The following is a 26718-nucleotide window of genomic DNA, read 5'->3' on the forward strand; positions in this document are numbered from 1 at the left end:
TTATAATACCCAGCAGGATTTTTACGAGGGTCCGGTAAAGACTGTTTAAGCGCCAAAACTTCAGATCGTTTCCAGGGGACATGTACCCATATACGTTGGAAATGAGCAGGGACACCTGCAACAGCGCCTGCCTGTGGAACCGCATGTCTCCATATTGGAGGAACTTCTCTCATAGGATAATGTTTCACTTTTTGTCTTACTGCAGGATCAGGTTCAAGAGAAACCTGAGAAGAAAATAAAGACCTAAAGGTGACAAGTGTCCTTACGGTGTTCTCAACCTCAGAACCCACAATAAGTCCTTTATCAAATATAGCCTGTACATCTAACAGACCCTGGGGAGCTAAACCCAATTCCATATCCTCCCAACCTTTAACAAGAGTGTCACACATAACATTAAAAGCATATTTCTGTCTGGGCTCATACCACTGGCGAAAGGTGGTCATGATATCGGGCACACTATACTGTGGACCACTCATGATCCATTTGCGGGCAAGATTATCCAACACAATTCGCTCGTCAGTACCTGGAAGTTGACTACGGGATTGCCTCCGAGAAAGAGCAGGAGTCAAGTTAAAAGATCCAAAGAGGGGGAGAAAAGGCCAGAAACAGTATCGACCAATCGTCTACGAGCTGTAGGGGAATCTGACAGTAGAACGGGAGACAAGGCATTAGGCAGAGCAGGAGGGGGGCTGACAGTTATAAGAGGAACCGAGGAAAAAGGAGACTGAGGTATAGGAGTCCCAGGAACGGGAGTCGGTGGCAAAGGAGGCGGGGGTGGCAATACTGGAAGAGGTAATTGTGGAAGAGCCGGGACCTGTGGCACACCGACAGGTGGCTGAACAAGTGGCAACAGTGGGGGTGCATTAGCACCTTGTACATAGGGCGGAGGCAATCTCAACAAATGGGGCATTAAGGGATCTTCGTCAAGATCCTTGCTCTGTGGGGAAGTAGGCAACACAGGGTAACATTTATCGATTTCCATACAATGCTGTCTGTCAGAGACTTCAATCGCCTGATCAATCCCATTATTTTTAAACTGCTGGGCAGCTTGTATAATCGTCGTATCTTTCTTTTTCGTATCTCTTTTCGTCTGCTTAATTTCTCTCTGTTTGGCTTCCTTACGCCAGAGGCGGAAAGAGTCAAACATTGCCGGACGGGCTTTCCTTTTGAACAAAATTGCTTCTAGATTATCTAATATGTCAGACTCAAAACTACCATTTCGTGGCCACTGCAAAACACCATCTTTCTTTGTGTATCGGATCCATGCTTCATTAAAGACAATGGGGCCAACACCATGTTTTGAGTAGAGCTCATAGGTGGGAGTTCCGACCGGAGGAATTGGACAAGAATCCTCCAACCGGGTATACTGATTACAATTAAAACAACAAAACTTCCTAAATTTGCTAAAATCAGGGATGTTTTAAGTGACTGGTCTTTTTACGAACTTCAAGGGGATTTAGAGCAAATTACACAGCACAAACTTACTTACCCCTTGGCTTCGGCAATTGCAATAGTCTAATAACAAATCAAAAGAAAAACAAAGAAGCGGGCGCTACCCACAAATACTTAACTAAATGTTCTCTCACGCCAACAGAGGTCCGTCTAACGTCTCGCAATACCAATCGTCACCAAAGGGCCATGGCAGGGCGGAAGTCAGGGCAGCAGTCGTCAGCAGCCGTCGAGAAGGAGTAGCCGCGCTGCAAAAGACCTTCGGTCCACTTCGACATGCAGGGGTCGGTTGACGTGGTTTGCGAATCCTCCAGAATTTTCCTGCGGGGCTCCTCATGACCCTAGGGTTGAACCGCTACCACTGATCCCGCCCGACGTTGGGCGCAGGTTGAAGAACTGGGCCTTATGGGCCTGGCGGCGCAGGGCACGCCTTAATCTCCGAGTTCACCTGCCTTGTCGGACAGAAACACGAGACACTCTGTTAGGCGTAGAAAACCAGATTTATTAGCTGCAGCTAAGCACAGTTGTCCCAGAAGTACAAAGTAGGTTCTCAGGAGACTGCCACTTCAATTCCGTGGCGCACAATCTTTTATAACACACATATTTACGACATGGACTCCCAATACATACAAAGCTAACCAATAGGAGAAATTGGAAAACAAGCTATCGAATGTCCCAAATACGCCCTTCTTTCAGACCCTGTCTGTTACCCCTCCCCACAAGTTAATCAATGCTAGTGCCATAATCTAATTTGCAGGTGGCAGGACGTATTTGTGTGCCTCAAAGGATAGTTGTGCAACAAAGAATACAAGGAGAGAATAGCGAAGGCCAGTCGGATAAGATAAAGTGAGGAAAGAATAGGGAGAGCCAAATAGTCAATCGAGACAGGGATCAATCAGCCCAGACATGGATTAGTAGACTCGGCCAGACCCTGACATCGGTTTCGTAAACAAGGACAGGGGGTTACTTTTTAACAGAAGAGACACGCAGCAGCTGGAAAAAGCAAAAACACTCTGTTCGCCGTGTCGCCTGAGTGAAGGCAACACAAAATGGCGGCGGGACACAAAATGGCGGCCAAATACGGGACGAAGTCGGAAATCGAAGAACCCTCACCGTCTCTATTCAAATCTCCTATGGTTTTAAGGTTTCTTAAGGGTCTCACTAATAAATTCCCTCCTACTCCCTTTATTGTGCCTCAATGGAACTTAAATCTTGTCTTAACCTACTTGATGGGTTCTCCCTTTTTAACCCTTGCACAAGTGTCTCATGAGACTTTTGTCTTTTAAGACGGTCTTCCTGGTCGCAATTACCTCGGCAAGGAGGGTAAGTGAGCTTCAAGCTCTTAGTTAACAGCCCCCATTCTTGACCATTCATGCTGAACGAATGGTTCTTAGGACCAGAACTGCTGTTCTGCCTAAGGTGGTAACTCCCTTCCATCTAGGACAGTCTATTACCCTTCCTATCTTTTATCCTCCCCCTCACCCTTCCAAGGAGGAGGAGAGACTACACCGTCTGGAACCTAAGAGGGCGGTGAGCTTTTATCTCGATAGGACTAAAGACTATCGTGTGGATGACCAGCTCTTTGTGGGATTTGCTGGCAGCAAGAAAGGAAGAGCGGTGCACAAGCGCACTCTTTCAAGATGGATTATTCTATGCATCAAGATCTGCTACTCCTTGGCGGGTAAGGACCCTCCAGAGGATATAAGAGCTCACTCTACTAGAGCAAAGTCATCAACATCTGCTTTGTCTAGAGGTGTACCTGTTGAGGACATTTGTAGGGCGGCTACTTGGGCCTCCCTCCACACTTTTGCAAAGCATTACTGTTTGGATGCTGAGGTGAGGAGGGACGGTCACTTTGCGCGCTCTGTCCTCCAGGATTTTCTGGTATAGGAGAGTGGACACCCTCCTCCGGGAGTGGAGACTGCAGTGGGACTCTATTCACAAGGTGAGGAATCCACTGGAAGATGTATCTATCAGAAGAACAAGTTACTTACCTTCGGTAACGCTTTTTCTGGTAGATACAGTATCTGCCTGTGGATTCCTCACTGACCCACCCGCCTCCCCGTTGTTCACTCTTCTATACCTCAGTTACTGTAATGTAATGTATATATATATTTTATTGTCAAGGAAATGTTTTGTTTCAATTGCTTTCCTGCATTTGCTTCACACTGTGTGTGTTATCTTGACGTTTATGTACTGTGTATACTGTGTATTTATCTACTGTCATTGGTCCGTCCGTGTGCCTCGAAGGCACGGAAAAAAGGGCAGAACTGATGTCATCACACCAGCGTGGGCCTATTATGGTGTCGGTGACGTCAGCGGAGTCGCGCGCGATGCCGTGCCTCGATGACGTCGTCCACGTCGGTGTGAAGCTACAAAAAAAGAATTTCCAAATGTTGCTGACGCAAGGGGGATATTCACAAGGTGAGGAATCCACAGGCAGATACTGTATCTACCAGAAAAAGCGTTACCGAAGGTAAGTAACTTGTTCTTTAAACCCTACAGCACCTGTCACTGGGCGATGGACCTGCACCTAGTTTGCCTTTGGTGTTTGGAGAATGACCACAAAACCAAGGCATGCTCCGATTGCCGGGCAACTGCTCTGAAGGCTTTGAGGGAGCAGTTCCTGAAGCAGCTAGTGGCCTGGCATCGACTCCGCGGTGGTCATGATCCTGGTCCCAGGATCGTTCTTGGATCCCGAAGAGGAGCAAGAATTTGAAGTGTTCTTCGCCTTCTCCTATCCATTGGCCAACGAGGCGAGGGAGCCATGGCGTTCTAGGCCTTGTTCTCTGGAACCTGGTCCTGGGCCGACTCTGTGCCTTCCCTTATTCCCAAAGGCCGGTGCTACCCACGTCCAGCTGAAAGAATTATGAGCCCGGCTTGCTTGAATCCAGTGACAAAGTATGCAAGGGACTCACGTCTGAGCATACCCTGCCAACTTATGGCAAACAAAGTGATACAAAAGGGGGTGGTAATAGACGGAGCATCTGAACCAATCAAACACTCACACCCAGTCAACAGATGGCCATATGCAAATCAGTCTGACCTGTGCCTCATGGGAACAGTCCAGCCCGAACTGCCATGCCTTCCCTGGACCGGAAACAAGCTTCCGAGTCCCTTGCTCACTCTGTCACTGGGCTGAAGACGGCTGAAATGCCAGAAACCGGTCCTCGGAAGCTTGTTTCCGGTCCAGGGAAGGCATGGCTTGGCAGTTCGGGCTGGACTGTTCCCATGAGGCACAGGGTCAGACTGATTTGCATATGGCCGTGTCTGAACTGGGGTGGCAAAGTGGGCTAAAGAACGGTGATTGATTAAACCCAGATCTGTTGACTGGGTGTGAGTGTTTGATTGGTTCAGATGCTCCGTCCATCACCACCCCCTTTTGTACCACCTCCAAGCAACAAGGGCCCCACAAAGACTCTCCAATGGACTGAACCTGCCGGGGGTATTCAGTTTATTGACTGTGTCCGCATCAGCTCTCATAAGGTCCGTCGTGAGCAAGATATTGATCACGGGAAACAGTGGGTAGGGCTGAGAACACATGGCCCTCACGATGAAACAGCCGGCCACAGTCCATACACCCTCCAGAACAGTCACCACACCGTCGTGGGCTCCTTCACCCCTGGCCCTCTCTCACATGCCTCTTAGTTCACTGTAGCGATCAGTACATTACTCCCCAAACCACCAGGCATCAGCAGGGGGCCCAGGCACGATGACGCGCACTCCAGGCCTCAAGTGTTTTCCCAGGGTAGCAGGGAGCGCAGGCGTTCAGTCGCCGGGTCGCGGGAGCCATCGCAGCTTAAAAACAATAAAGGACCAACTCACTCCGGCCACCGGGGACCCGCACCAGCCTCAGATCTTCCGGCCCGGACACTGGAGCTGTGCTTTTCACGGTGTCAAGGCTGCCTCCAGTCGCCGGGTCGCGGGAGCCATCGCAGCTTAAAAACATTAAAGGGTCAACTCACTCCGGCCACCGGGGACCCGCACCAGCCTCAGAAGATCTTCCGGCCCGGACACTGGAGCTGTGCTTTTCACGGTGACAAGGCCGCCTCCGGGGGGCCTACGCGGCAATTCCCAGGCTCCCGATCCTCAAAGGCCGCTCCGGGGTCCTCTGCCGCCGCACCCAGGCTCCAGGCGACCCGCAATCGCTGCCAAAACCAAATGTGGTGTGTTGGGAGATCACCGCTGGAGCAGGCCAAAGCCGCAGCCTCGCGTAATTGGCGACCGCTGTGTAACCACACTCTCAGCGGCGGGCCTCCCGGCCAGAGTTCGGTCCGTGTAGCTCACCCAAAACAGCAGCCGCGATTCGCCCCAAACTCGGCCATAACGTTGCTGGGTGCCTCCTCAGCCCTCCGAGGGCACTAGGCCAGGAATCGGGCCAGCAAAAGGTGTAAATTACCGGATGGTTCAGGAGTTGCGCATCGGAGATAAGCTACCGAGCAGCCATTCCCTTCACTGGTTAGCCACGCCCACCATGCACCACATTGTTGGGCATTCCGACAGTTCAATTATGCCCTCACTGACATCCTGTTGGGTACCTGGTCCAAGCTCAACACAGGTGGTCCTGTGACTAGGACGATTGCCCACCGTCATCGCCCTGCACCTGGGGACCCAAACTTCCTCACCCAAACACCCTACCCCTGAGAGCTTGGTGGTCGAAGCCTCCATCTCCCAAGGTGCGTTCCCTACCATTCTCCCGGATAGAAAATCCAAGAAGTTGGACGCATTTGGGAAGATGTTTTCTTCTTCCAGCCTGGCATTGCCGTCCGTGATCACCGCATACGTTTTGGGTCATTATTCCCACACTTTGTGGGATATGGTTACACAAGTGCTGCCACAGGTCCTGGAAGAGGCCCGGCTGTTCTCTCCCAAGCTGTTGGAGAGACGCAACAAAGTTCACGATTTGCTGTGGACAACTGACTCGCTAGGCAGAGCGGTTTCCAAAACAGTGGCCCTTAGGCTCAACATCTGGCGATAACGACTAGCTTATTGGGGGATGTCCAGGCTTCCCTTATGGACATGCCCTTCAATGGCACCCCAAACACATAGTGATAGATTCCTTACCTTAGAATTACCCTCAGGTGTCAGACTGGATCGGGAAAGTTTTCGTCAGCAGTACTCCTGCGTGTTGATAGGTGGTGGTGTGCGTCTCCCCGTCCGTCACTGGCGTCGTGGTCGCCGAGATGATGTCGTGGGTGCTACTTAGACGCCGCCCACGCGCGCTGGCTTCAGTTCTTTCTTTTTCCACGCCAGCAAGCGCAGATTCGGGAAGAGCAGGAACCCCCAGTCAATTTTTTACTGACTTTTTGAGGCTTTTTTTCACCATTTTTTCATCGAGTCTTCAACTCCTCAGGTGCAGTTAGGATGTCAGGTTTTAAGCCCTGTGAGGACTGTCACCGTATGATGTCTGTGACGGACGCACACCGAGCGTGTCGTTCTGCCTGGGGCGCGACCACGACCCCAAATCGTGCCCCGACTGCCGGGTCATGGCGCCGTAAACTTTACGGGAGCGGTCCTGAAAGTTGCTGGAAGCCCAGCAGCCTGCTCCGCGCTGTTCGAGCTCCCAGTTCCGAGGGAGGTCGAGGGACCACGCGCAGAGTCATCACCATTGGTCTTCGGGATCCAAGTCTTCGAACTCAGGTAAGGCGAAGCCCAAGAAGTCGAAGAAACAACATTGTTCTCCTACTTCCCCTCGCCGGTCAAGCGACACGGCTGAGGGTGTGGGTGGTGCCTCCAAGCGGCTCCGGCGAAGCCTATGCAGCCGCCGCCGGCCCAGATACAGGAGTTCCTGTCGGCCATGGCTCGCCTCTTTGGGCCGTCTGGTCCCGCCGGTTCGCCTTTGGGCCCCGCAGTCCTGAGTGGGGGTCCTCGCTACTCACCGACGGTGGCTCCGGCGCCACAAGACCCTTCCTGGATCCATGCCTGTATCCCGGTCGACGCCGGTTGACCTTGTGACTCCTCCACTGACGTCGACCCCGCCGGCACCACTTCCGACGTCGCCCGCTCCCCGGGACGATGTTGGCCCTGGTTTCAGCCCTGTAGGGGACGCAGAGTCAGCCCGACGTAGCTCAATGCCGTTTTCAACGCAGCTCAGGGATTTTTATCCCCATTGCCCTATTCCTTATTTTCAGCCTGTACAACAGCCTCAGAAGGAAGGGGCAGACTGGGAGGGGCTGAGGAGCCTCTCGCATCTGGTTGCGAGTCTGAACAGGACTAGGCTGAGGAGTTGGGTGATGCCAGTGGTCTGGATACCCCACAAGACCTTGGCATGCTGTCTCCTCCTACCGTGACAACGGAGGAGGGCGCAAGTTATGCTGTGGTGTTGGGCAGGGTTGCAGAGGCCCTACACCTCAAGCTCCCCACTGTGGCTGTCGGGACTAACCTCCTGACGGAAGTGTTTTAACAAGCAGCTACTTATGCGGCGCTGCTGCTTCCTATCAACAAAGCACTTTCTGACGTTCTTTTGGACATTTTATTCAGGCCCACCACAGGGGCTCCTGTGGATAGGAATGTGGCCCAATGCCATTGCCCGGCTCTGAGTGACCCCAATTTCCTCTCCCAACAACCCACCCCAGAGAGCTTAGTTGTCCAAGCCTCTGCTTCCCTGACTGCTTTCCCTTCCGCACCCCTGGATAGTGAATCCAAGAAACTGGATCAGTACGGAAAGAAGATTTTTTCTTCCGCCCGTTCTGCACGGCGGTCTGTGAACACCGCATGCCTTTTGGGCTGTTATTCCCACTCTCTGTGGGATACGGTGGCATAAGTGCTGCCTCAGAGTCCGGAAGAGGCCCGGGCAGCTCTCTCCCCGGCTGTTGCAGAGGGGAGAGACACAGCTAAGATCATGATTCGTTGTGGCCTAGACACCGCTGACCCACTGGGCAGATCGATGCCTGGTTGAGGACCACTGGATTCTCAGGGGAAGTCCAAAGTACACATATGAACATGCCCTCTGATGGCCGTCGCCTCTTCGGCGACAAAGCAGACCACACGGAGCGGTTTAAGGACTCACGGGCTATGGCAAAGTTCTTGGGGTTCTCCACTGCCCGCCCTCCTCCGCAGGCTGCTTTTCACTTGTTTCGTGGCACCGGAAATGGCACCCGCAGCATTGGCAACAGAGCCACAAGCCTGTGCAGCAACCTCCCTAGTGCGGATGCAGGTTCCCCCGTGGCAGACCAAGGGGCCAGCGGGCGGGTCAGTCCACCTCCACCCCGGCCACCACTGCCTCCAAACCTTCCTAGACTGAACGTTCAGGTCCATCAGATGCCAGAGGGCGGCAGGCTTCTCCATCACCTCCCCCACTGGCGCACCATCACTTCGGACAGGTGGGTTTTAGAAATATTCTGAAGGGGCTACGCCCTCCCCTTCGAGACTACACCTCCAGCCATGCCACCTCAATACCACCGCATGTTGGGGGATCACTTGGTGCTTCTTCAGCAGGAAGTGTCCAAGGGGGCCATTGAGAGCGTTCCAATGCCAGAAGCTCGTGGTTGCTATTCCCACTACTTTCTGGTGCCAAAGAAGGACAAGGGCCTGCCTCCTATCTTAGAGAAGAGAAGTTCAAGATGCTCACTTTGGCTCAGGTCTTGTCTGCTCTCGACCCACAAGACTGGATGGTAGCGCTGGACTTGCAGGATGCTTACTTCCACAACCCAGTCCTGCTGGCCCACCGGCGTTACCCTCGGTTCACGGTAGGTCACGAGCATTTTCAATTTACCGTGCTCCCCTTTGGGCTTACCAGCTCCCCTCGGGTGTTCACAAAAGTGATGGCGGTGGTCTCAGTTCATCTGCGCAGATCAGGGGTTTCAGTCTTCCCCTATCTAAACGATTGGTTGTTGAAGGTGAGTTTGCCCCAGGCTGTCATTTCCCACCTCCAGACTACAGCGGACCTCCGGCACTCGCTGGGTTTCACTATCAACGTGCCGGAGTCACACCTGATTCCCTTGCAGAAATTTGTTTTCATCAGAAATAGCGCAGTTTGGAGCATATCCTCCTGAGCAGCGAGTTCGGGCTGTGATTCCGATCTTTCAGCCCTTATCCCGAGTTCGGTCAGAGTGACCCTGAGGCTGCTGGGCCTCATGGCCTACTGCATCCTGGTGATCAATCATGCCGGATTGCATATGCGGGCTCTGCAGTGGGACCTGAAGTTCCAGTGGGAACCTGCCTGATCACGTCCAGATCTTGGAGGGCACTGCACAACTGTTGAAGTGGTGGCTCACAGACCAGCATTGGGTTGGTGGCAGATCCCTCTCCTAACCGGAGTTCACAGTAGTAAATGATGCGTCCCTCCTGGGATGGGGTGGCCAAATGGGAGAGGTGGAGATCAGAGGCCTCTGCACTCCGGTGGAGTCCAAGCTTCACATCAACCTGCTGGAGCTTTGGGGGGTCCGACTTGCACTGAATGCGTTCCTTCCCATGTCAAGGGGAGGATACTGCAGGTGTTCACTGACAACACCACTGCCATGTGGTACTGCAACAAACAGGGCGGGGTGGGGTCGTGGACCCTATATCAGGAGGCTCTACGCCTCTGGACATGGCTGGAACATCAGGGCATTTTCCTGGTGGTTCAACACCTGGCAGGTTCTCTGAACGCCAGGGCGGACAAACTCAGCCGCAGATGCATGATGGATCACGAATGGCGTCTTCACTTGGACATGGCGCAAGGTCTCTTTCTGCAGTGGCGAGAGCCTTGGTTAGATCGATTTGCCACCGAAGAGGACGCGCAATGTCAGCAGTTCTGCACGTTGGAATTTCCAAGGCGGCACTCGCTCTGTGTCGCTTTTCGTCATGTGTGGAGTTGCGGTCTGCTGTACACATTTCCGCCTATACCACTTCTAGCCGGAGTGCTGAAGAAGATACGATGAGACCGGGCCCAAGTAATTCTTGTGGCCCCGGACTGGGCTCGAAGAGTTTGGTATCCCGAGCTACTCAGTATGAGCATCGATCCTCCGATCAGACTGCCTCTGCCAAAGGATCTTTTGTCTCAGCAGCAGGGGATGGTCCTCCACCCGAACCAGTCCAGCCTCCACCTCTTTGCTGGAGATTGAGCGGCGGCAGTTGATTCATTTCGACTTGCCTCCAGAAGTTTGTGATGTCATTCTGGCAGCCAGGCGTCACTCCACTAAGTTGGTATATGCCTACAGGTGGAACAAATTTGTGGCATGGTGCACAGCAAAGTCTGTGGCTCCCCTTTCTGCCCCTCCTTCAGAAGTCCTTTTGTTCCTTCTCTCTTTGGCCCGGCAGGGCTCTGCTCTGGGTACTATCAAAGGTTATCTTTCTGCCATTTCAGCCTTTCTCAGGCTCCCTGATCAGCCTTCTCTTTTCAAGTCCCCTGTTAATAGATTTCTCAAAGGCCTTACACATCTTTTCCCTCCTATTCCGTTTGTGCTACAGCAGTGGGACTTGAATCTGGTTCTTACTTATCTCATGTGTGCTCCTTTCGAGCCCCTTCATAACTGTCCTCTCTGTCTCTTTACCTGCCTTCCTAGTTGCCATCACCTCCGCTAGGCGGGTGAGTGAGCTCCAGGCTCTTTCTTGTAAGCCTCCTTTTCTGTCAGTCCATCCGGACAAGGTTGTGCTCAGGCCCCGTTCTTCCTTGTTGCCAAACGTTGTTACAGCCTTTCACATTGGGCAGACTGTTACCTTGCCCACCCTCTTTCCGCCTCCGCTTCTTTTCAGAGAGGAAGAGAGGCTGCACCGTCTGGACCCAAAACGTGCGCTCTCCTTATATACCAACCGCACTCAGCAGTTCCGGTTGGATGGCCAACTCTTTTTGGGCTATGTTGGCACTAAGAAAGGTCGGGCTGTGCATAAGAGGACTATCTCCCGCTGAGTCGTCTTATGTATCAAAGCATGTTACTCTTTGGCTAAAAAAGAACTTCCGGTGGGACTGCGTGCTCATTCCACAAGCGCAACTGCAGACACTACTGCATTTGGACGTGGTGTTCCCCTGCAAGACATTTGTCAGGCAGCCACGTGGGCCTCACTGCACACGTTTACTAAGCATTACTGCCTGGATAGCCAAGTCTGGAGAGACTGCTTCTTTGGCCGTTCTGTTCTCCGGGACTTTCTGGTGTGATATTGGTTCGCAAACCCACCACCGGGTTTGGTAATACTGGGGTATCTATTCCAAGGTAAGGAATCTATCACTATGTGTTTCTTTCAGATCGACAAGTTACTTACCTTCGGTAACGATATATCTGTAAGAAACAGTAGTGATATATTCCTTACCGCCCCACTCATCCTCCCCGTTCTGCCAACTGATTTCTAGGGTTAAGGTCATCCTTTTCAGGGTCCTAGTTTCAATGCCCTAGTGGTCAGCTTCTTGCATGGCTCTACGTTCCTGGTGCTGAAAGTTGTGTACAGAACTGACGTTAGCGCACGTGGAGTGCGTCTCGGTGACTACGACACCAGCGACGGACACGGAGCCGCACGACGCCACCTACCGACACGCAGGGGTACTGCTGACAAAAACTTTCCGGATCCAGGCTGATGCCTGGGGGTAATTCTAAGGTAAGGAATCTATCACTACTAATGTTTCTTACAGATATATCGTTACCGCAGGTAAGTAACTTGTCCATTTAGCGCTCGAGCGCTTTAAGGATTCTCGTGCTAGGGACAGTTTCTTAGGGCTCTCAGCAGCCCCACGTCCACCCCAATCTGCCTTTTTCTCCTTTAGTGGCTATGCAAGGGGTTTCCAACAGTGCCAATTCCAACCCAGCCACCTCTTTGTGCATGCTTTCCAGCCTCTGTGTTGCTGAGCGTAGTACCCATAGATCTCGTAGGTCAGCTGACCAGCGGTCTGGCCAGTACGCCACCACTACTACAGCCTCCAAATCCTCCTAGTCTGCACCTTTACCACCAAGCAAAAAGAACAATTGATGGACAGAATGCATAACAATGTCATACATGCACCGGAGTATAGAGATCTGGACCTAAATCCATAATTTTTTTGCTCCCTATGCCGTTCCAGTTTGAACCCAGCCATATGCAAATCAGTCTTGACCCTGCGCTCAATGGGAACAGTCCAGCCGGAACAGCCAGGCCACTTCCTCCCTTGACTGGAAACAAGCATCCTAGGACTGGTTTCTGGGTTCCACCCCTCATCATTCCAGTGGCATGGAGAGCACGAGACCCACATCTGGGCATACCCGTCCCACTTGGGGTGACATGCAAAAACAACAATTGATAGACAGAATGCAGAACAATGGCATACATTCACCACAGTACAGAGGTCTGGGCCGAAATCCGTTGTGTTTTTTTGCTCCCATTCCATTCCAGTTTGAACCCAGCCATGTGCAAATCAGTCTTGACCCTGCGCCCAATGGGAACAGTCCAGCCCAAACTGCCAGGCCAGGTTTGTATACATACCTACCTTTATCCCTACCTTCTAGTCACTTCAATGGTTTTAGAAAACCTCCATGAGAATCACCAAAGTATGTTGTATATGGAACCTTTCTCAGGAAACTTTGTAGCACGTTCTTTGTCTATGCCCTGAGCTGCTCGATCACCGTAAGAAATACTTGAAACCAGTTTTTAAGGTTGAAGGAATAAGAACAATAGCTTATGCCATTTTATTTTGTTTTAGGTGCATTACTACACAATATGTAGGTCATATTACAAAATACTTACATTTGGCAACTAAGATTCAGGGAAGTAAATACATGGGAGTTCCACACTGTCAAAGACAGTCCCTTTGGTGTAAATCTTTGTTCTTTTTACTTTGCTTAATTTTTTAACACTGCATTTATTTATTTATTTATTTATTTATTTACTGTATTCTAAGTGTTTTTTAAGAAAGGGGAACCATGAGAATTTTTGAAGATTCAATACCTTCTGTAATATTTTTTATAGATACCAAATCTTCCTGCAGATTCCTCATCATTCTCCCTCCTTCTCTGTGAGCTACTGCTTTGATTAATAAGATCGCATGGTATGCAAATGTGTTTTGTGATACATTTGTCAGTCATGGCTTTGTTGGTTACTGTCCTCACGCCTTGATGAGGTGCTTAAAACAATTCAGCAACTGACATAAGCATGCACTTCATATGCCCTGGTGTCGTCCGGTCCAAGGGCTAGAGTATCTCTCCTAGAATGGAAAGGTGACCGAACCTCTCCCAGATTTGCTGGGTTTCTCTAGGGGATCAGCTTTCTCCTCAGAGAAAATAGTTTTTCCTGGCAGAGAACAAAAAATGTGCCTTTCTATGGAATGTGCTATTACTCTTGTGTGGAAATATTCACTATAGAGATCTCTGCACAGGATAAATTAACATGCACTGTTTGTTCTATTGTTATGTTAGAATGTTTGTCTGCTTATTTTGTTAAATAGTTTTATTTACCAGTGCAGTTTAACTACATTGTCTAGTACTGTACGCAAATGTATTTTCTTTTGCTTTTCTTTGGGCAAATATTCTGCATGCTCCTCATATGAGGAAAATACATTCAATAATGTACTTTTCTTTTGTTTGTAAAATTACATCTTGTTGAATAACTTGGTTGGGAAAGGTATTAGTACTCCAATCAATGAAAGAATCATTTACTTGGTTTAACATTTTTAAAAGCACATGTTTCATTCAACCTTGAGAACAATGTAAATGCTTGCTCTGGACCAGACTTAAACTTTGTTACATAGCAGTGAATGTTTTTTATTGTTTTTTTCCTCAGGGAAGTTCATGTCTAATGGAATGTCAGTACGTGGACGGCAAGACTTAGAAATTCAAGGCCCTCGACTTAATAGCACAAAAGAAGAGAAAACCTCCATTCAATATGGAGCTGATCGTCGTTTAGATCCCATTATCACCCCCCCTATGCCTTTATTAGAGGTACTGAACTCTTTATGTCTTGTGAAATTTCTGCACATAACCACAGAGAATGACTTGTTAGAACATACATTCCTTACACTTTAGACACTTCTGATAGCCTATAGTTTGAGATCAATGTTGCCTCATGGCCAGACCATGTCACATTAACATGTCCCTCAGCTACTCTGGAGTGTCTTCTGTTCTTACATATATACCCCACTTGCTTACTTTCCACTGGTCTACAATTGTTCACTGTAGACTTATTTTCACAGAGTATTTGTATGATAGTTGGATGTAGCAACTATCAACACTGAATTCAATCATTCTCAGTTACCAGAAATATAAAGACTAACCACTGTATTAGCATACTTAATACAATTTAGTCTCACATTTGATAATCAAAAAGTATTTTGAGCATGAGAGAAGTGCTCTAATGTACTGTAGTCGACAGAGCTTTGACCGCTGCTTAGTCAAAGGTCATCATCTAAAGAGGCGAGTCTTCAGAGATGACAGTGCCCCTAGGGCACAGAGCTTTCCCTAGGCCTCAAACTGTCCTGACGCAGGCCCTGCAAGCAATCTCTGCCCTTTAAAGGTGAGGACCTGGGCTCGTACCCCATAGTGCCGTCTGGGCTCGTGCAGAGCAGGGCCTGCCCCTCACATGACTGACTGACAGGGAAAAGCTGGCAGGCTCTATCACCATTGTAAACTGAAGGTATACAGCCTGACAGCCTGAATCCCCCCTTTGCCCACCTCTGGGACTTTATTGGTGAGTGGCTACACTGGAAGGTGGTGATCCAGATGGTCGGGATTGCTGTTTGGTGGGGCAGCTGTCTGAATCATTATCTGCCCTGCCACCCCCTCAATCCACTCACCCCAGCGATGTTCGGCAATCGGCTGCATTAACACTAACAGGCAGGTGGGTCTGAATGAGTGTGCCCCTTGCATCCTCAAATGGTGGTCAGCCTCACAGGTGAGCGGGCTCCCCATGCCGCACAGTACCACCTGTGTGCCCGTGCCCTTAGCCCAGCTGCCGCTGCTAGTGTCAGGGGTTCGAGACCCTCCCTGCCCCTTGCTCCCGGTATTTTGACTGTATTTGTACTGTATTTCACTGTATCTGTTGTTGTCTTTTTCTTCCCACCTGTGCCATCACTGTGCCCTTTTTGCCTTTGCCCAGTTTTCCTTCTGTACCCCTCGCCGTCCTTCGCTCCCGTTTCCTGCTGCTGCTTCCCCTGCGGCCCTGCCCCCGCTATCCCATTCGTCTGCTCCCCCTCCCAGCTGCTCCTCCCTCCCACCTCCCCTTCTTATGGCGGCGCAGCGGGCGCGCTGAAGGCGCGCCTAAGGCATGCCCGTCTGCGCCTCACCGCGCCCAGTGCCAGGACCCCTGGCCCCCGCGAGCACCACGGCGCCCGTCCCTGCTACAACTCCAGCACCATCCATGCACTCAACGCCAGACAATCACGCACCTGCTACCTAGCCGCCCAAAGCACACACAAGGACCCTTCTCCTGCCGGAACTGCAACTTCACCAGCATCAGGCCCGTCAACCCACCTACCAGGAAAGAACCCAACTACCTAAGATGCATTCTTCTCAACATCCGCTCCACCCGCAAACATGCCGTTGAACTCTGGGACCTACTCGACTGAACCTCAACAGCGTCTCCTTCCTGACGGAGACCTGGCTGAACCCCTCCTCGGCACCCGACATGCCATAGCCATCCCAGAATGCTCATTGAGAAGACCGTCAACAAACAACTGCCCCGCTACCTCGAGGAGAACAGTATCCTGCACCCATCCCATTCCGGTTTCCGCAGTAACCACAGCACCAAAACTGCCCTCATCGTCGCCACCAATGACATCGGGACCCTGCTAGACAATGGAGAAACCGCGGCCCTCATCCTCCTGGACCTGTCAACCACCTTCAACACTGTTGGCCACCGCACACTACGAACACGACTCCATGACGCCGGGATCCAAGAGAAGGCCTTGGACTGGACCACCTCCTTCCTCTCCGGCAGAACACAGAGCGTCCGCCTCCCCCTCCCGCTCCGAAGCCACCAAGATCTGCGGCGTACCCCAGGGCTCATCCTTCAGCCCAACGCTGTTCAGCTTCTACATGGCACGCTCGCCCACGTCGCCCAACTGCACGACCTCAATATCATCTATTACACCGATGACACCCAGCTGATCCTCTCCCTCACCAAGGACCCCCACACCACCAAAACCAACCTCCACGAAGGAATTAAGGCAGTCGCCGAATGTATGAGGAACAGCCGACTGAAGCTGAACTCGGACAAGATGGAGGTCCTCCTCCTCGGATCCACCCCTTCAGCCTGGGACGACTCCTGGTAGCCGACCACACTGGGAACAGCTCCAACACCCACCGACCACACACGCAACCTAGGGGTCATCCTCGACTCCACCCTCTCCATGACTAAGCAGGTCAACGCTGTCTCTTCCTCCTGCTTCAACACCCTGGCATGCTCCGCTAGATCTGCAAGTGTATCCCCACAGAAACGAGAAGAACGGTCACCCAGGCCCTCGTCAGCAGCAGGCTGGACTACGGAAACGTCCTCTACGCAGGAGCCTCGGCCAAACTCCTGAAACAGCTTCAACGCTTCCAAAACGCCTCTGCACGCCTGATCCTCGACATCCCTTGCCATAGCCACATCACACCCTCCGAGAGACCTGCACTGGCTCCCCGTCAACAAGAGGATAACCTTCAAGCTCCTCACCCACAAGCCACTCCACAACACCGGACCAGCGTACCTCAACAGACGACTCAGCTTCCACACCCCACCCGCCAGCTCTGCTCCGCCAACCTCTCCCTCGCCACAGTCCCCTGTATCCGAAGAGCGACCTCCGGTGGCAGATCGTTCTCCCACCTCGCCGCCAAGACCTGGAACACACTCCCCATTCACCTACGACAGACCCAAGACTTACTGACCTTCAGAAGACTCCTCAAGACCTGGCTTTTCTAGCAGTAGCAGCACCCCCCAACGCCTTGAGACCCTCACGGGTATGTAGTGCGCTTTACAAATGCTATGATTGATTGATTGAAGAGTCCACTTCCAAGACCTAAACAGCGAAAATGGTGCTGACATCATAATGGCAATCAATGGTAGGGTAATGAGCAGAATCGGGCAGCATACTGATGACCAGGCCTGCCAGCTCGAAAAGATCTTTGAAAGGGAACTCATCCTAGCTCAAATATTGGGGCGGTCAGCGCTCATGTCACTCCCTTGGGACACCATTCAGACTGTGTGTAGACCATGAGCTAAAAGAGCACTAACCGACTTTCCCGGTAAATACCTTTTAGATCTTTGAGAGATGCCCACTAGGATGCTGGAGCTCTGTGCACCTCATGACGGGACAAATGCCTGATTATCTGCACTGCATGGACTCTATTTGACTAGTGAATTATAATCCAACTCCTCCACAGCACTGACCACCCTCTGGCCCAAGCAGACTCTGATGGTCATGGGATTTTTGGGCTATCACATGTGTACTGGCTTTGCATAAGCAACAATACGAAGCCACACATTAGCTCAATATGTCCCATCAATTGACTAAACTGTGAGGGTATGACTGTCACTCTCTTTCAACTCAATTCCCTTTTCAGAGCCCTCGCAAGGCAAGGACATGAATTGAGGAGCGCTAAGGATCATTGTGGATAGAAGCAATGGCCAAAAACGAGAACCACAACATCCCAAACCAGGTTAAAAAAATTCCCGCCCACTTCCTTTTCTTGGGGGATTGTGGCTGCTGAGTTCACCACTCACACATCTCTAGCTCCTCCACAGATGTCACTCTGCAGATAATAAGCATCACATCTAGCTTTCAAAAGAAAGGTCCAAAAGGTAGGGATCTAGGTCTTCACTTGCGAAGACCTCACAATTGTGGTCAACTGGGACACAGAGGAAGAGGGTGATGCCTCTACCCTGGAAGACTTGGTCTTAAGAATCTGTATCATGACACAAAAATGTGCCCAGCCCTCTATAAAAGCACGTGCAGGATTTTGAACAGAGTGTGGGCACAAAAACGTCCTATTCGCGGGCTTCCCTTAGAGGATAGAGGGCAGCTCTCCAGAGACTTTCCTCTAGCGATGGATTCTTTACTTCATTTCTGTAGCCAAACTCTCTGCCTTTTACATTGTGCATGCACACTGAGGCCTTTCCCTAAGGACACCTCCAAGAGCCTTCCCCAAGCTTAATTGCTAAAATGCTCGCCTCTAGAGAAAGATGATATCCCATACAGAATATGGAGCAAGTGCAATATGAATCCCAGAAGATCATGATTTTCTCGCACTGAACACAGCAAGTGCAGCTTTAATGTAAATCATTTGGCCAATCGCAAGGTTTCTTTTTTATCATAACGCTCTGTTCCATGTGATGTGGGTGTAGAGAGACATACAGGGGAGGCTCTTGTTGGTGCGTGCACTTACTTCAATGTTTACGCCACCTTTCCCCCACCTCTACATTCCTATCTTCACTGGTTGTGCACGTGTTTGCTCTGTCCTCCCTGTTCTCTGGCCTTCACACGCTCTACCTTACGCCCCTCATTCACCACCACTGTCTTTTATTATCAGTCCCACTCTTCATTTTAAATGTTTTTTTTTTATAATGGCCCTCAGATACAAAATGGCAGCATGCAACTTGCTTCCTTTTTTTCCTTTCTTTTTTTGCAGCGTGTACTTTGTTTTCACTTTTTTTAACTTTAATTTACCATTGTAAATAGCCATCCATCATGTGAAAATGGTGAAGTAAAAATAACCTGGCAGCTGTGCCTCGTACCCATGCATCACAATGCATATGTGCACATGATTAACGACATGCACGCGTCACGATGCATATCTGCACAAGCATCATGTTACAAGCATGTGTGCATAGTGACGTGTACGCAATGGCAGCCATCTAGTCATGAGTTTCATTTAATATGAAAACCATTGCATGCTTGCTGGTCAAACATGTGTATGTGTCATGATGGATGCAAATTGTAATTTAAAAAGGCACTGGGAACGCCAATAGCTCAGTTTTTGCAGCCAAAACCTATTGGCTTGGCAATGCTAGTCGTTTTTCCAACTGAATCCATGTCCACCCACCCTTTAAAATGTTAACCTAGACATGACCTCCTTTAGAAACAAAGGTTGGTATATTTTCTCTTCTATTAAAGTCGGATGCACACCAGTGTGTTTACTGAGGCCACAACTCTATTTGTAAGGGAGACTGCGGATCTCTTGGTAACTTCTATTAGTGCGATAAAATAACTTGATGAAACCATACTAATCTGTTCAAAGCCCTAACAAATTGAGTGTTTTTTCTCCCCTGTAGGTGTTCTTTATCAATTTTCCAACTGGATTACTATGTGGAGAAGTCAGAAAAGCATACGTGGAATTTGTGAATGTGAGCAAGTGTCCTCTTAAAAATTTAAAGGTGGTTTCCAAATGTCCAGAATTTTTCACCTTTGGTAGCAGTACATCTCCTCTGACACCACTGAGTCCTTCCACCTCTGAGAACTGTAGTGCTTACAAGACTGTAGTGACAGATTCTACCTCAGAATGCACAGCACTGTTGTCCTCTGCTGCTCCTTTAGAGTTTGGTGTTGGCTCTAGAATTCAAGCAGAGGTAATAGACATCCCCCTTACAGATTCTGTCCTTTCCCCTGGGGCTTCAGTTCAGCTACCTCTATGGTTACGTGGACCAGATGAAGAAGGCGTTCATGAGATCAACTTTTTATTTTACTATGAAAGCACAGAGAAGCAGTCAAAAATGAGGTAAGTGTTACTTTGTTGTTTTAGCTGTTATAGAATTCCTAACATTTGCTCCCCTTAACTAGTTAACTGTTATGCCCTAGATAACGTCAACAGTTTATCAGTATAATGTTGAACAATTAATCAAATAAAGTAACACTAACAATTGTGAATTTAATTCCTGCACTGTAGTTTTTTTCAAACTTCACAAACATTTGTAAACTCCTGTAACCTTTGAATTGTTTTTTCACAGAAATCCCTATCCTTTACTTTCTACTATACCAGTAAGTGAATGGATTTTGGTTGCAAAATAGCAGTCTTGATAAAACCGCACCTTGGAAATGCCACACGGTATCAAGTGGAGGCGAATAAACAGCTTGATTTTTGATACTCGGTTTCCATTCTCCATGGAGCACCGAAATAGCTCTTACAATTCGCCATTGATAACATCAGACCCATCCTTAATTTAGGGGACACAGTTAGAATGTTCCTTTTGGCTGCGTTTCGTTTTGTGGACCAATCAATTCTGATCAGGTGCTATCTGGGCTTGGAATTCATAGTGGTTAGTTCCAATGGGGGAGATGGCCTAACTGGAAGATATACCTTGGGGCTGCCAAGAAACATTTAATCACTAGGATTCTAAAGAATGGTTTTTGAGCTACAATTTGTCTTTAAGCACTGATCGCTCCCTTAAACAGAAGATTCCCAGTAGTACATTGTTGATTCTTTACTACCTACATTGTTTGATTTTTATATATAGGGATCAAGCTCAAATTGGTAATAAATATTGAGATCTACAGTGAGATCAACAATAAGAGGAGGTGGGCATTTCATCACTCTATATATTGAAATAAAAGAAAAGTTTAACATTTTGCAGCACCCACATTAATTTCAAAACTCATTTAGTCTGGTATTACTTTTTAAAAAAAAAGAATTTTAAAAAATGTAAACCAATTACAACACATCAATTCATTTACTGGGTAATACAATAGTTAAATTACTGCTTTTGTTTATTTAGCCCCATTTATTTTATAAAAAGTGGTTTTAAAAGATTGTTGAGCTGAGTTTAGGGCAGGACACACAAAACATGCTCTAACGTTTGTACAGCATCATTGCATAAAGGACATACTCTGTACCACTATGTCACATGCCGCTAAGCATCGGTCACACTAGTAAGAGGCAAACAGTGTAGCCTGCACAATAATGTGCATCTGTGAACTCTGTGATCTAAATTCCAACTGGGGTAAGGTTGAGGTACCGCAACTCGACAAGCCCACACTACTTCACATAACTTCATCTTTTTACCACATAATCTGACATAATTTTCCTTAGAGCTATTTTTCATAAATACATTCATATAATTTTAAAGTTGGTAATAGCTCAAATTTTGTGGGTCTGCCTTCCTTAAGCTAAAGTGCAAATTGAAAATGTGTTATTAATGTACCATGCCCTTTTATGGGTACAAAACATTCTGTGGCTAATCACTTCCTGAGGGTGTCATTTGAATGTATCAGGCAATAGCACCAATGAATTACAGCTGCCATGTCCCCTATAAATGTATTGATTAGACCCATTTCTAATCTAGTGTCTCCATTGGTGCCGTCGTATTTAAGATGCAAGTAGAACGCATTATCCTTCCTTAAGCCCTATGCATAAAATGCCAATTATCTAGTTTTACTGTCTCTATTCCATACAACAGGGTTGGAGGAATTTTTATTTTATAAACCGTTAAAAGATGGTTAAAATGCCTTTGACCTGTAACTCCATAAAGTGCTTTCAGTGCATTTGCATGGGCCGTCGCCCAATTTATTAAATCTGCAGTACGCTTACTATCTGCTTTGTTGCCAGAGAAGATTTTCCCAAGGTAGGGGTACGATTTAACAGCTTCTAGTGCAGTACTACCTAGACACCAGTTGTATTTCATGGTTACACGACAGTCCCTTGCACTTAATGATCTTACTTTTTCTTTAACAAATAAGTTTCGGCATGGGAAAATAGAAAATTTAGATTCTGTAATCCTTTTGGTGTCCGCTATTATAAGACAATGTTGTCTGCATACAATAAAGTGCCCAAATTATAGGTCCCCAGTTTTGGAGATCCTCCACCTATCTGGCACATTAATTTTTGCAGGTCAGTAATATATAACAAAAAATGAAGAGGAGACTAGATACATCCTTTTTTTAAGCCGTTCATAGTGTCTGTTTTTCATATAATGCCACACTTGCCTCCAAGCGTGACAGCAACATGCTGAAGTATGTAGGGCAATGATAAGCTTCAGAAGACCCTCTGGAATTCCCATTGCTCAAAGTTTCCTCCACTGGGTGGCCTGTCCATGTGGTGGAAAAATCGTGTAGGCCGGGTAGACCGGCAAAGCCATCTTCTGAACATAGTTTTCCAGGATTAACTGCAGCGTAGTTATATTATTCAGAGTGGAGCACTTTGGTTTAAAACCAGCTAGTTCCAAAGGCACCATTTTCCTCTCCTCTACCAACACTGTAAATTATTTAAGAGACACATAGCGAAGATTTTCCCAGTGGCACCCAGCAGCGTGATTTGCCTAGACTTACTAGGGACAGTAATTTTGTATGTAGTGGGAGGATGATACTTCGTCTCCAAGAATCAGATATCACACTGGTTAAGAAGCAGTGTTTAAATAATACTGTCAAGTATCTAGCCCATGAATCATGCTCTAACTTTGATTGTAATTGGCATTTGATCAGGGCCTCTTGCACTTGTGCTCCTAGCATTACTAACTAGATCTTTCACCAGCACACCAGGGATCATAAATAGCGTAAAAGAGGCAGCTTTAATTCCTAAAACCTCTTATACATTTTGGATACTTCTTTTGTTTTTTTTACACTTTATTACCTTTAATTCTTCATTGGAGGGCTAAGCTTATATCTGTGGAGGTTGCTGTGGCACTGAAATAAGCACCTTGCGATTCTATGTATGTGATTTGTAAAAAAAACTGCTACCTAACTGTTGTTAAGGCAGTGCAGAATCACATGCATTAATAAAGATCCATGCCTGGCTCATACTTCATTTATATTTTTTTCTCCCTGCTGAGATGAGGAATCTTAAACTGGGTTATTCAAAAGAAGAATAGGACAATGTAGCTCTCCTAGAATTCATTACTGTTAAATTTTCTGCTTTAGTTGAAATGTCATAATGCAATGTTAACTATAAGCGCAAAGTTTAATTATTAAATACATACTCTTGTCATCAATTAACAACAATTTGAAAAGATATAGATTGGAACAATAGATTGTTAGTTATTTTTGGCACGCCAAAAAATATCTTCTTAGTAATCCGTATTTTGGTAGTTTCTTGGTGCTGAATCGGTTGCTTTTTCATCCAAAGGCCAATGCAGAATATGAATAGGCTCTGCGTCCGATGACAAATATAGTCTCAATTCACACTGAGGTGGTATGCTAAGCCTGATCAAGTGAATGCAAACTGCATTCAAGTGCATAACTGATGTATGTTTATGCCTTTTTCATTTGATTGTGAATCAGTTATAAAGTTCAGTTCCATAAAGTAAATGCAGTATACACTTGGAATTCATCACAATCTCGTTTTTCTTTGCTTGTTTGTATGTCAATCCAGATAAGTTTTGGACACAAAGTCCTTCACCTTGGGAAACTTTAGACAAATTGTTATGCCATGTAATTCTTGTCAAAAGGGGGAGCATTTACATAAAAATAGGTTAATGGCAATTCCCTCTCACATCTGCATACATTACAATAATTTAATACAAGGAACCGCTCTACTACATTCACATAAGGCTATCCTAATACAACTTCGACACCGCCGCGATTACACCAGCAATTGCATCTACTCGATTAATTTCCCTGTGGACTTCTATACATAGGCAAGGCGCCAAAAGGAATATCAAGCTAAGAATTTCCCAACATAAAAGTAACATCTACAACAACTCTGATAAATCTTCAGTTGCTGTACATTTCAATTCTATGAAACACAATATTTCACAGTTGAAGTTTCAGATAATTGACAGAATTTAAAATATTCCTGAAAGAGATATCAAAAAGACTTGTTACAAAGGCAATGATATTGGATTTGGAAACTTGACACATTGCAACCACGTAGGTTGAATGATCAGATTAAAATGTATTTTTTCTGGCTGAATTAATATATGCATGTGTGTAACATTTACTTCAGTTAGAGTATGTGTTATATCAGTTTGAGTTTTATAGATAATTATTCTCAAAGATGTCCAATAGGGCCATATACTACCCGATGTTACTTCCCATGTTCTTCATATTAACTTGCTACATGTTTAATAATTTTCACACGCACACTTTTCTTTTCACAATACAGTATTGGAACCGCACCATTCGCTATGATCATCAGGTTCTCACATATTCACTTCTCAACCACATTCATCACACAGACACAACCAGTTTGGCAGTATTCAGGAAGTTCTCTGCTTATTCCAGCCTCCGTTTCATATTCAAAGAGCTCTCACCCGCCCCTCTTTTTTGCTTCAGTGCAAAAAACCGCAGTGTCTCACAGGCAACACAATGACAGTGACCTATATGAACAAAGGAGTATTTGTAGGATCCATACTGTTTTGCAAGGAAGCAATGATTTTGGGTTTGGGCCAAGAGTGATTGAGTTAGAAAATCTGGCAGGGAAATATCTGTTCATATCCATGCCCTTAGTAAATATGTTCCCCACATTTTAGAACAGGAAGTGCAAGCTTTTCACTCTAGCTGTGGTCATGCATTATCTGTGGGAGCCATTCACCAGCAGTTGGATGCTTAATCTTACTGTCTTTTCTCTGTTTTCTCTTCTTGCACAATCATCAGAAAGATAAAGAGACATGTGGCAGAGGTCAACCTTAGTGCCTGAGAGATGCAAGGAGGACTTGGTTTCCTGGCCTTCTCTTCCTAAGCTTGTGACAGCACTAGAGTTGCCATGTAGGGATGATCTTTAGCTTTCAATAAGTGTGGTAGGTACAGTATTTAAATGTCCAAACCCTGTGTCTCTTGTTTTGAAAGTAGACCTTTAGGTTGCATTCACTGGCTCTGGTTTTGCATTTTGTTTTGGTCAATTAAATAGCATATACAACAGTGGTTCATTACATGTATGACAGTGGTTCATTCGAGGAGATGCAAGCTCCTCTTAGCTTGGTGTAGTTCAAAGGAGAAAGCCCTACACATTAAAGTGGCGCATGGTAGCTTTGTCTGTTTTTTTGTGTTCCTCCTGAACTCTGTTGTAATTTTCAACTGCCCATTGTTATAGCATTTCTCAGAGAACTGTATTCCACCTATACCCTTTCACCTTCCAGTTGAGATTTGAAATTGAGGTTACCCTTCTTAATTCTGTACCCCTTCATTGTTGTTCCTTCAGGTTGTTGACACAAAACACTTTTTTTTTTCGTGGCAGTTATATCTACCAGAAGAACAGTAGAATTACTCCTACAGATACAGTTCAGACCCACCAGCTGCGTGTTTTCGGAATCTAAAAGGAGACATCAGTTTGACAAAATCTTTTTGTAATGTTCTTTCTGATGGGTACTAGATCCTTGTGTGGATTCCTCAACCGCCTTCCTACTTCCCTCTTAGGTGTTCTTTTCTTCTTGTTTTTTGCGATTGATAGACCCCTTTGTGTTTTTTTACTGCTCTCTACATAGTGGCACATTATCGACCAGTGGTAACATGATGTTGTAAAGTATAATTGAACATTTGTTTTTCGGTGGTGTTAACGCTTGATCCTTGGTATGTTTTCTCTTGCTATTCAGTGCATGGTTCTGTTTTCCTATCTTGCTAGTAGAGCTGATAAGTGTTTGAATGGCCATTTAGGCATCATATTGGTGTCCTTTAAAATAGGTTTTAAAAGACTGTAATATTCTTGGTGATCTAGCTGAAGCAGTAGGGTATTGGCATCACCAATAGTAAACCGTTTTGATCTTATCCCTGATCCACTTCACATGTTGTTGCCATGAATGTGGTGTTAAGGTTAGTCACTGTCCTTAAAAGTGCTTATATTGTTAACTTTAGTTGCAGATGTGTGCTGTCGGCCAGAACTCTGGTCTGTCTTTGACTAGCCACCTATGACTTACAAGTTTTTTCACTTTTCACTGCTCTGAGGTCCATATTAGTACATAGTAGTGAAAACCCGTCAATAAGCAACTCGTGTTTAGCTCTTATTTTATGTCCATAACTTGCCTTGAGAACTCCTCCCTTGAATTTTCTGGTGTCATTTTTCGGTTATAAGGGTTTTAGTAGAGGTTTTCAGTTCATGATTTTGAAGGCCCTCTGTTTTATCTTCTGGCTACAGACATCTTTAACTGTTTGTTGTCAAGCTGATAAGTTTCTCACTGCTATGACTCACAACATTTAGCAAATTAGTGCATTGCCTAATTGACCCTATTGTGTCACACTTACACCGGCTAAATTTGAGCTCACAATTTAAGATATATGGAGTTATGCCACAAGTATGTGCCTGTTGCAAATATTAAAATAAAGTCAAATGCGTTGCTATTTTCAATGCTTGTTTTAGCGTGTTGAGGATCACCCAATGTTTGTAAAAAAGTTAACAGATTAATTTCTCTCAAGTAAATGTATTCACTGAATTCATTTGTAGTACTGAGGCTGTAGTCTCTTAAGCTTATAGATATATTTGAGATCTAACCGTATACATTTTGAAGCAGTTGATATCGGATTTACATGTCCACAGCAAGTTTCTGTTTTAGGATGACCTA

General features: G+C 47.1%; 1 protein-coding gene across 4 annotated transcripts in view; it reads left to right on the forward strand.

Moving 5' to 3' along the window:
- Nucleotides 1–26718, forward strand: part of TRAPPC8 (trafficking protein particle complex subunit 8) — a 1467367-nt gene that overhangs the window by 1057658 nt on the left and 382991 nt on the right. For all 4 annotated transcript variants that reach the window (XM_078687367.1, XM_078687364.1, XM_078687365.1 and 1 more), the window contains 2 exons: nt 14110–14267; nt 19573–20015. In XM_078687367.1, coding sequence (XP_078543493.1) covers nt 14110–14267; nt 19573–20015 — 601 coding nt within the window. The remainder of the gene's footprint in view (nt 1–14109; nt 14268–19572; nt 20016–26718) is intronic.

Source organism: Lissotriton helveticus, chromosome 4_1 (assembly GCF_964261635.1).
Source record: "Lissotriton helveticus chromosome 4_1, aLisHel1.1, whole genome shotgun sequence".
NCBI lineage: Eukaryota > Metazoa > Chordata > Amphibia > Caudata > Salamandridae > Lissotriton > Lissotriton helveticus.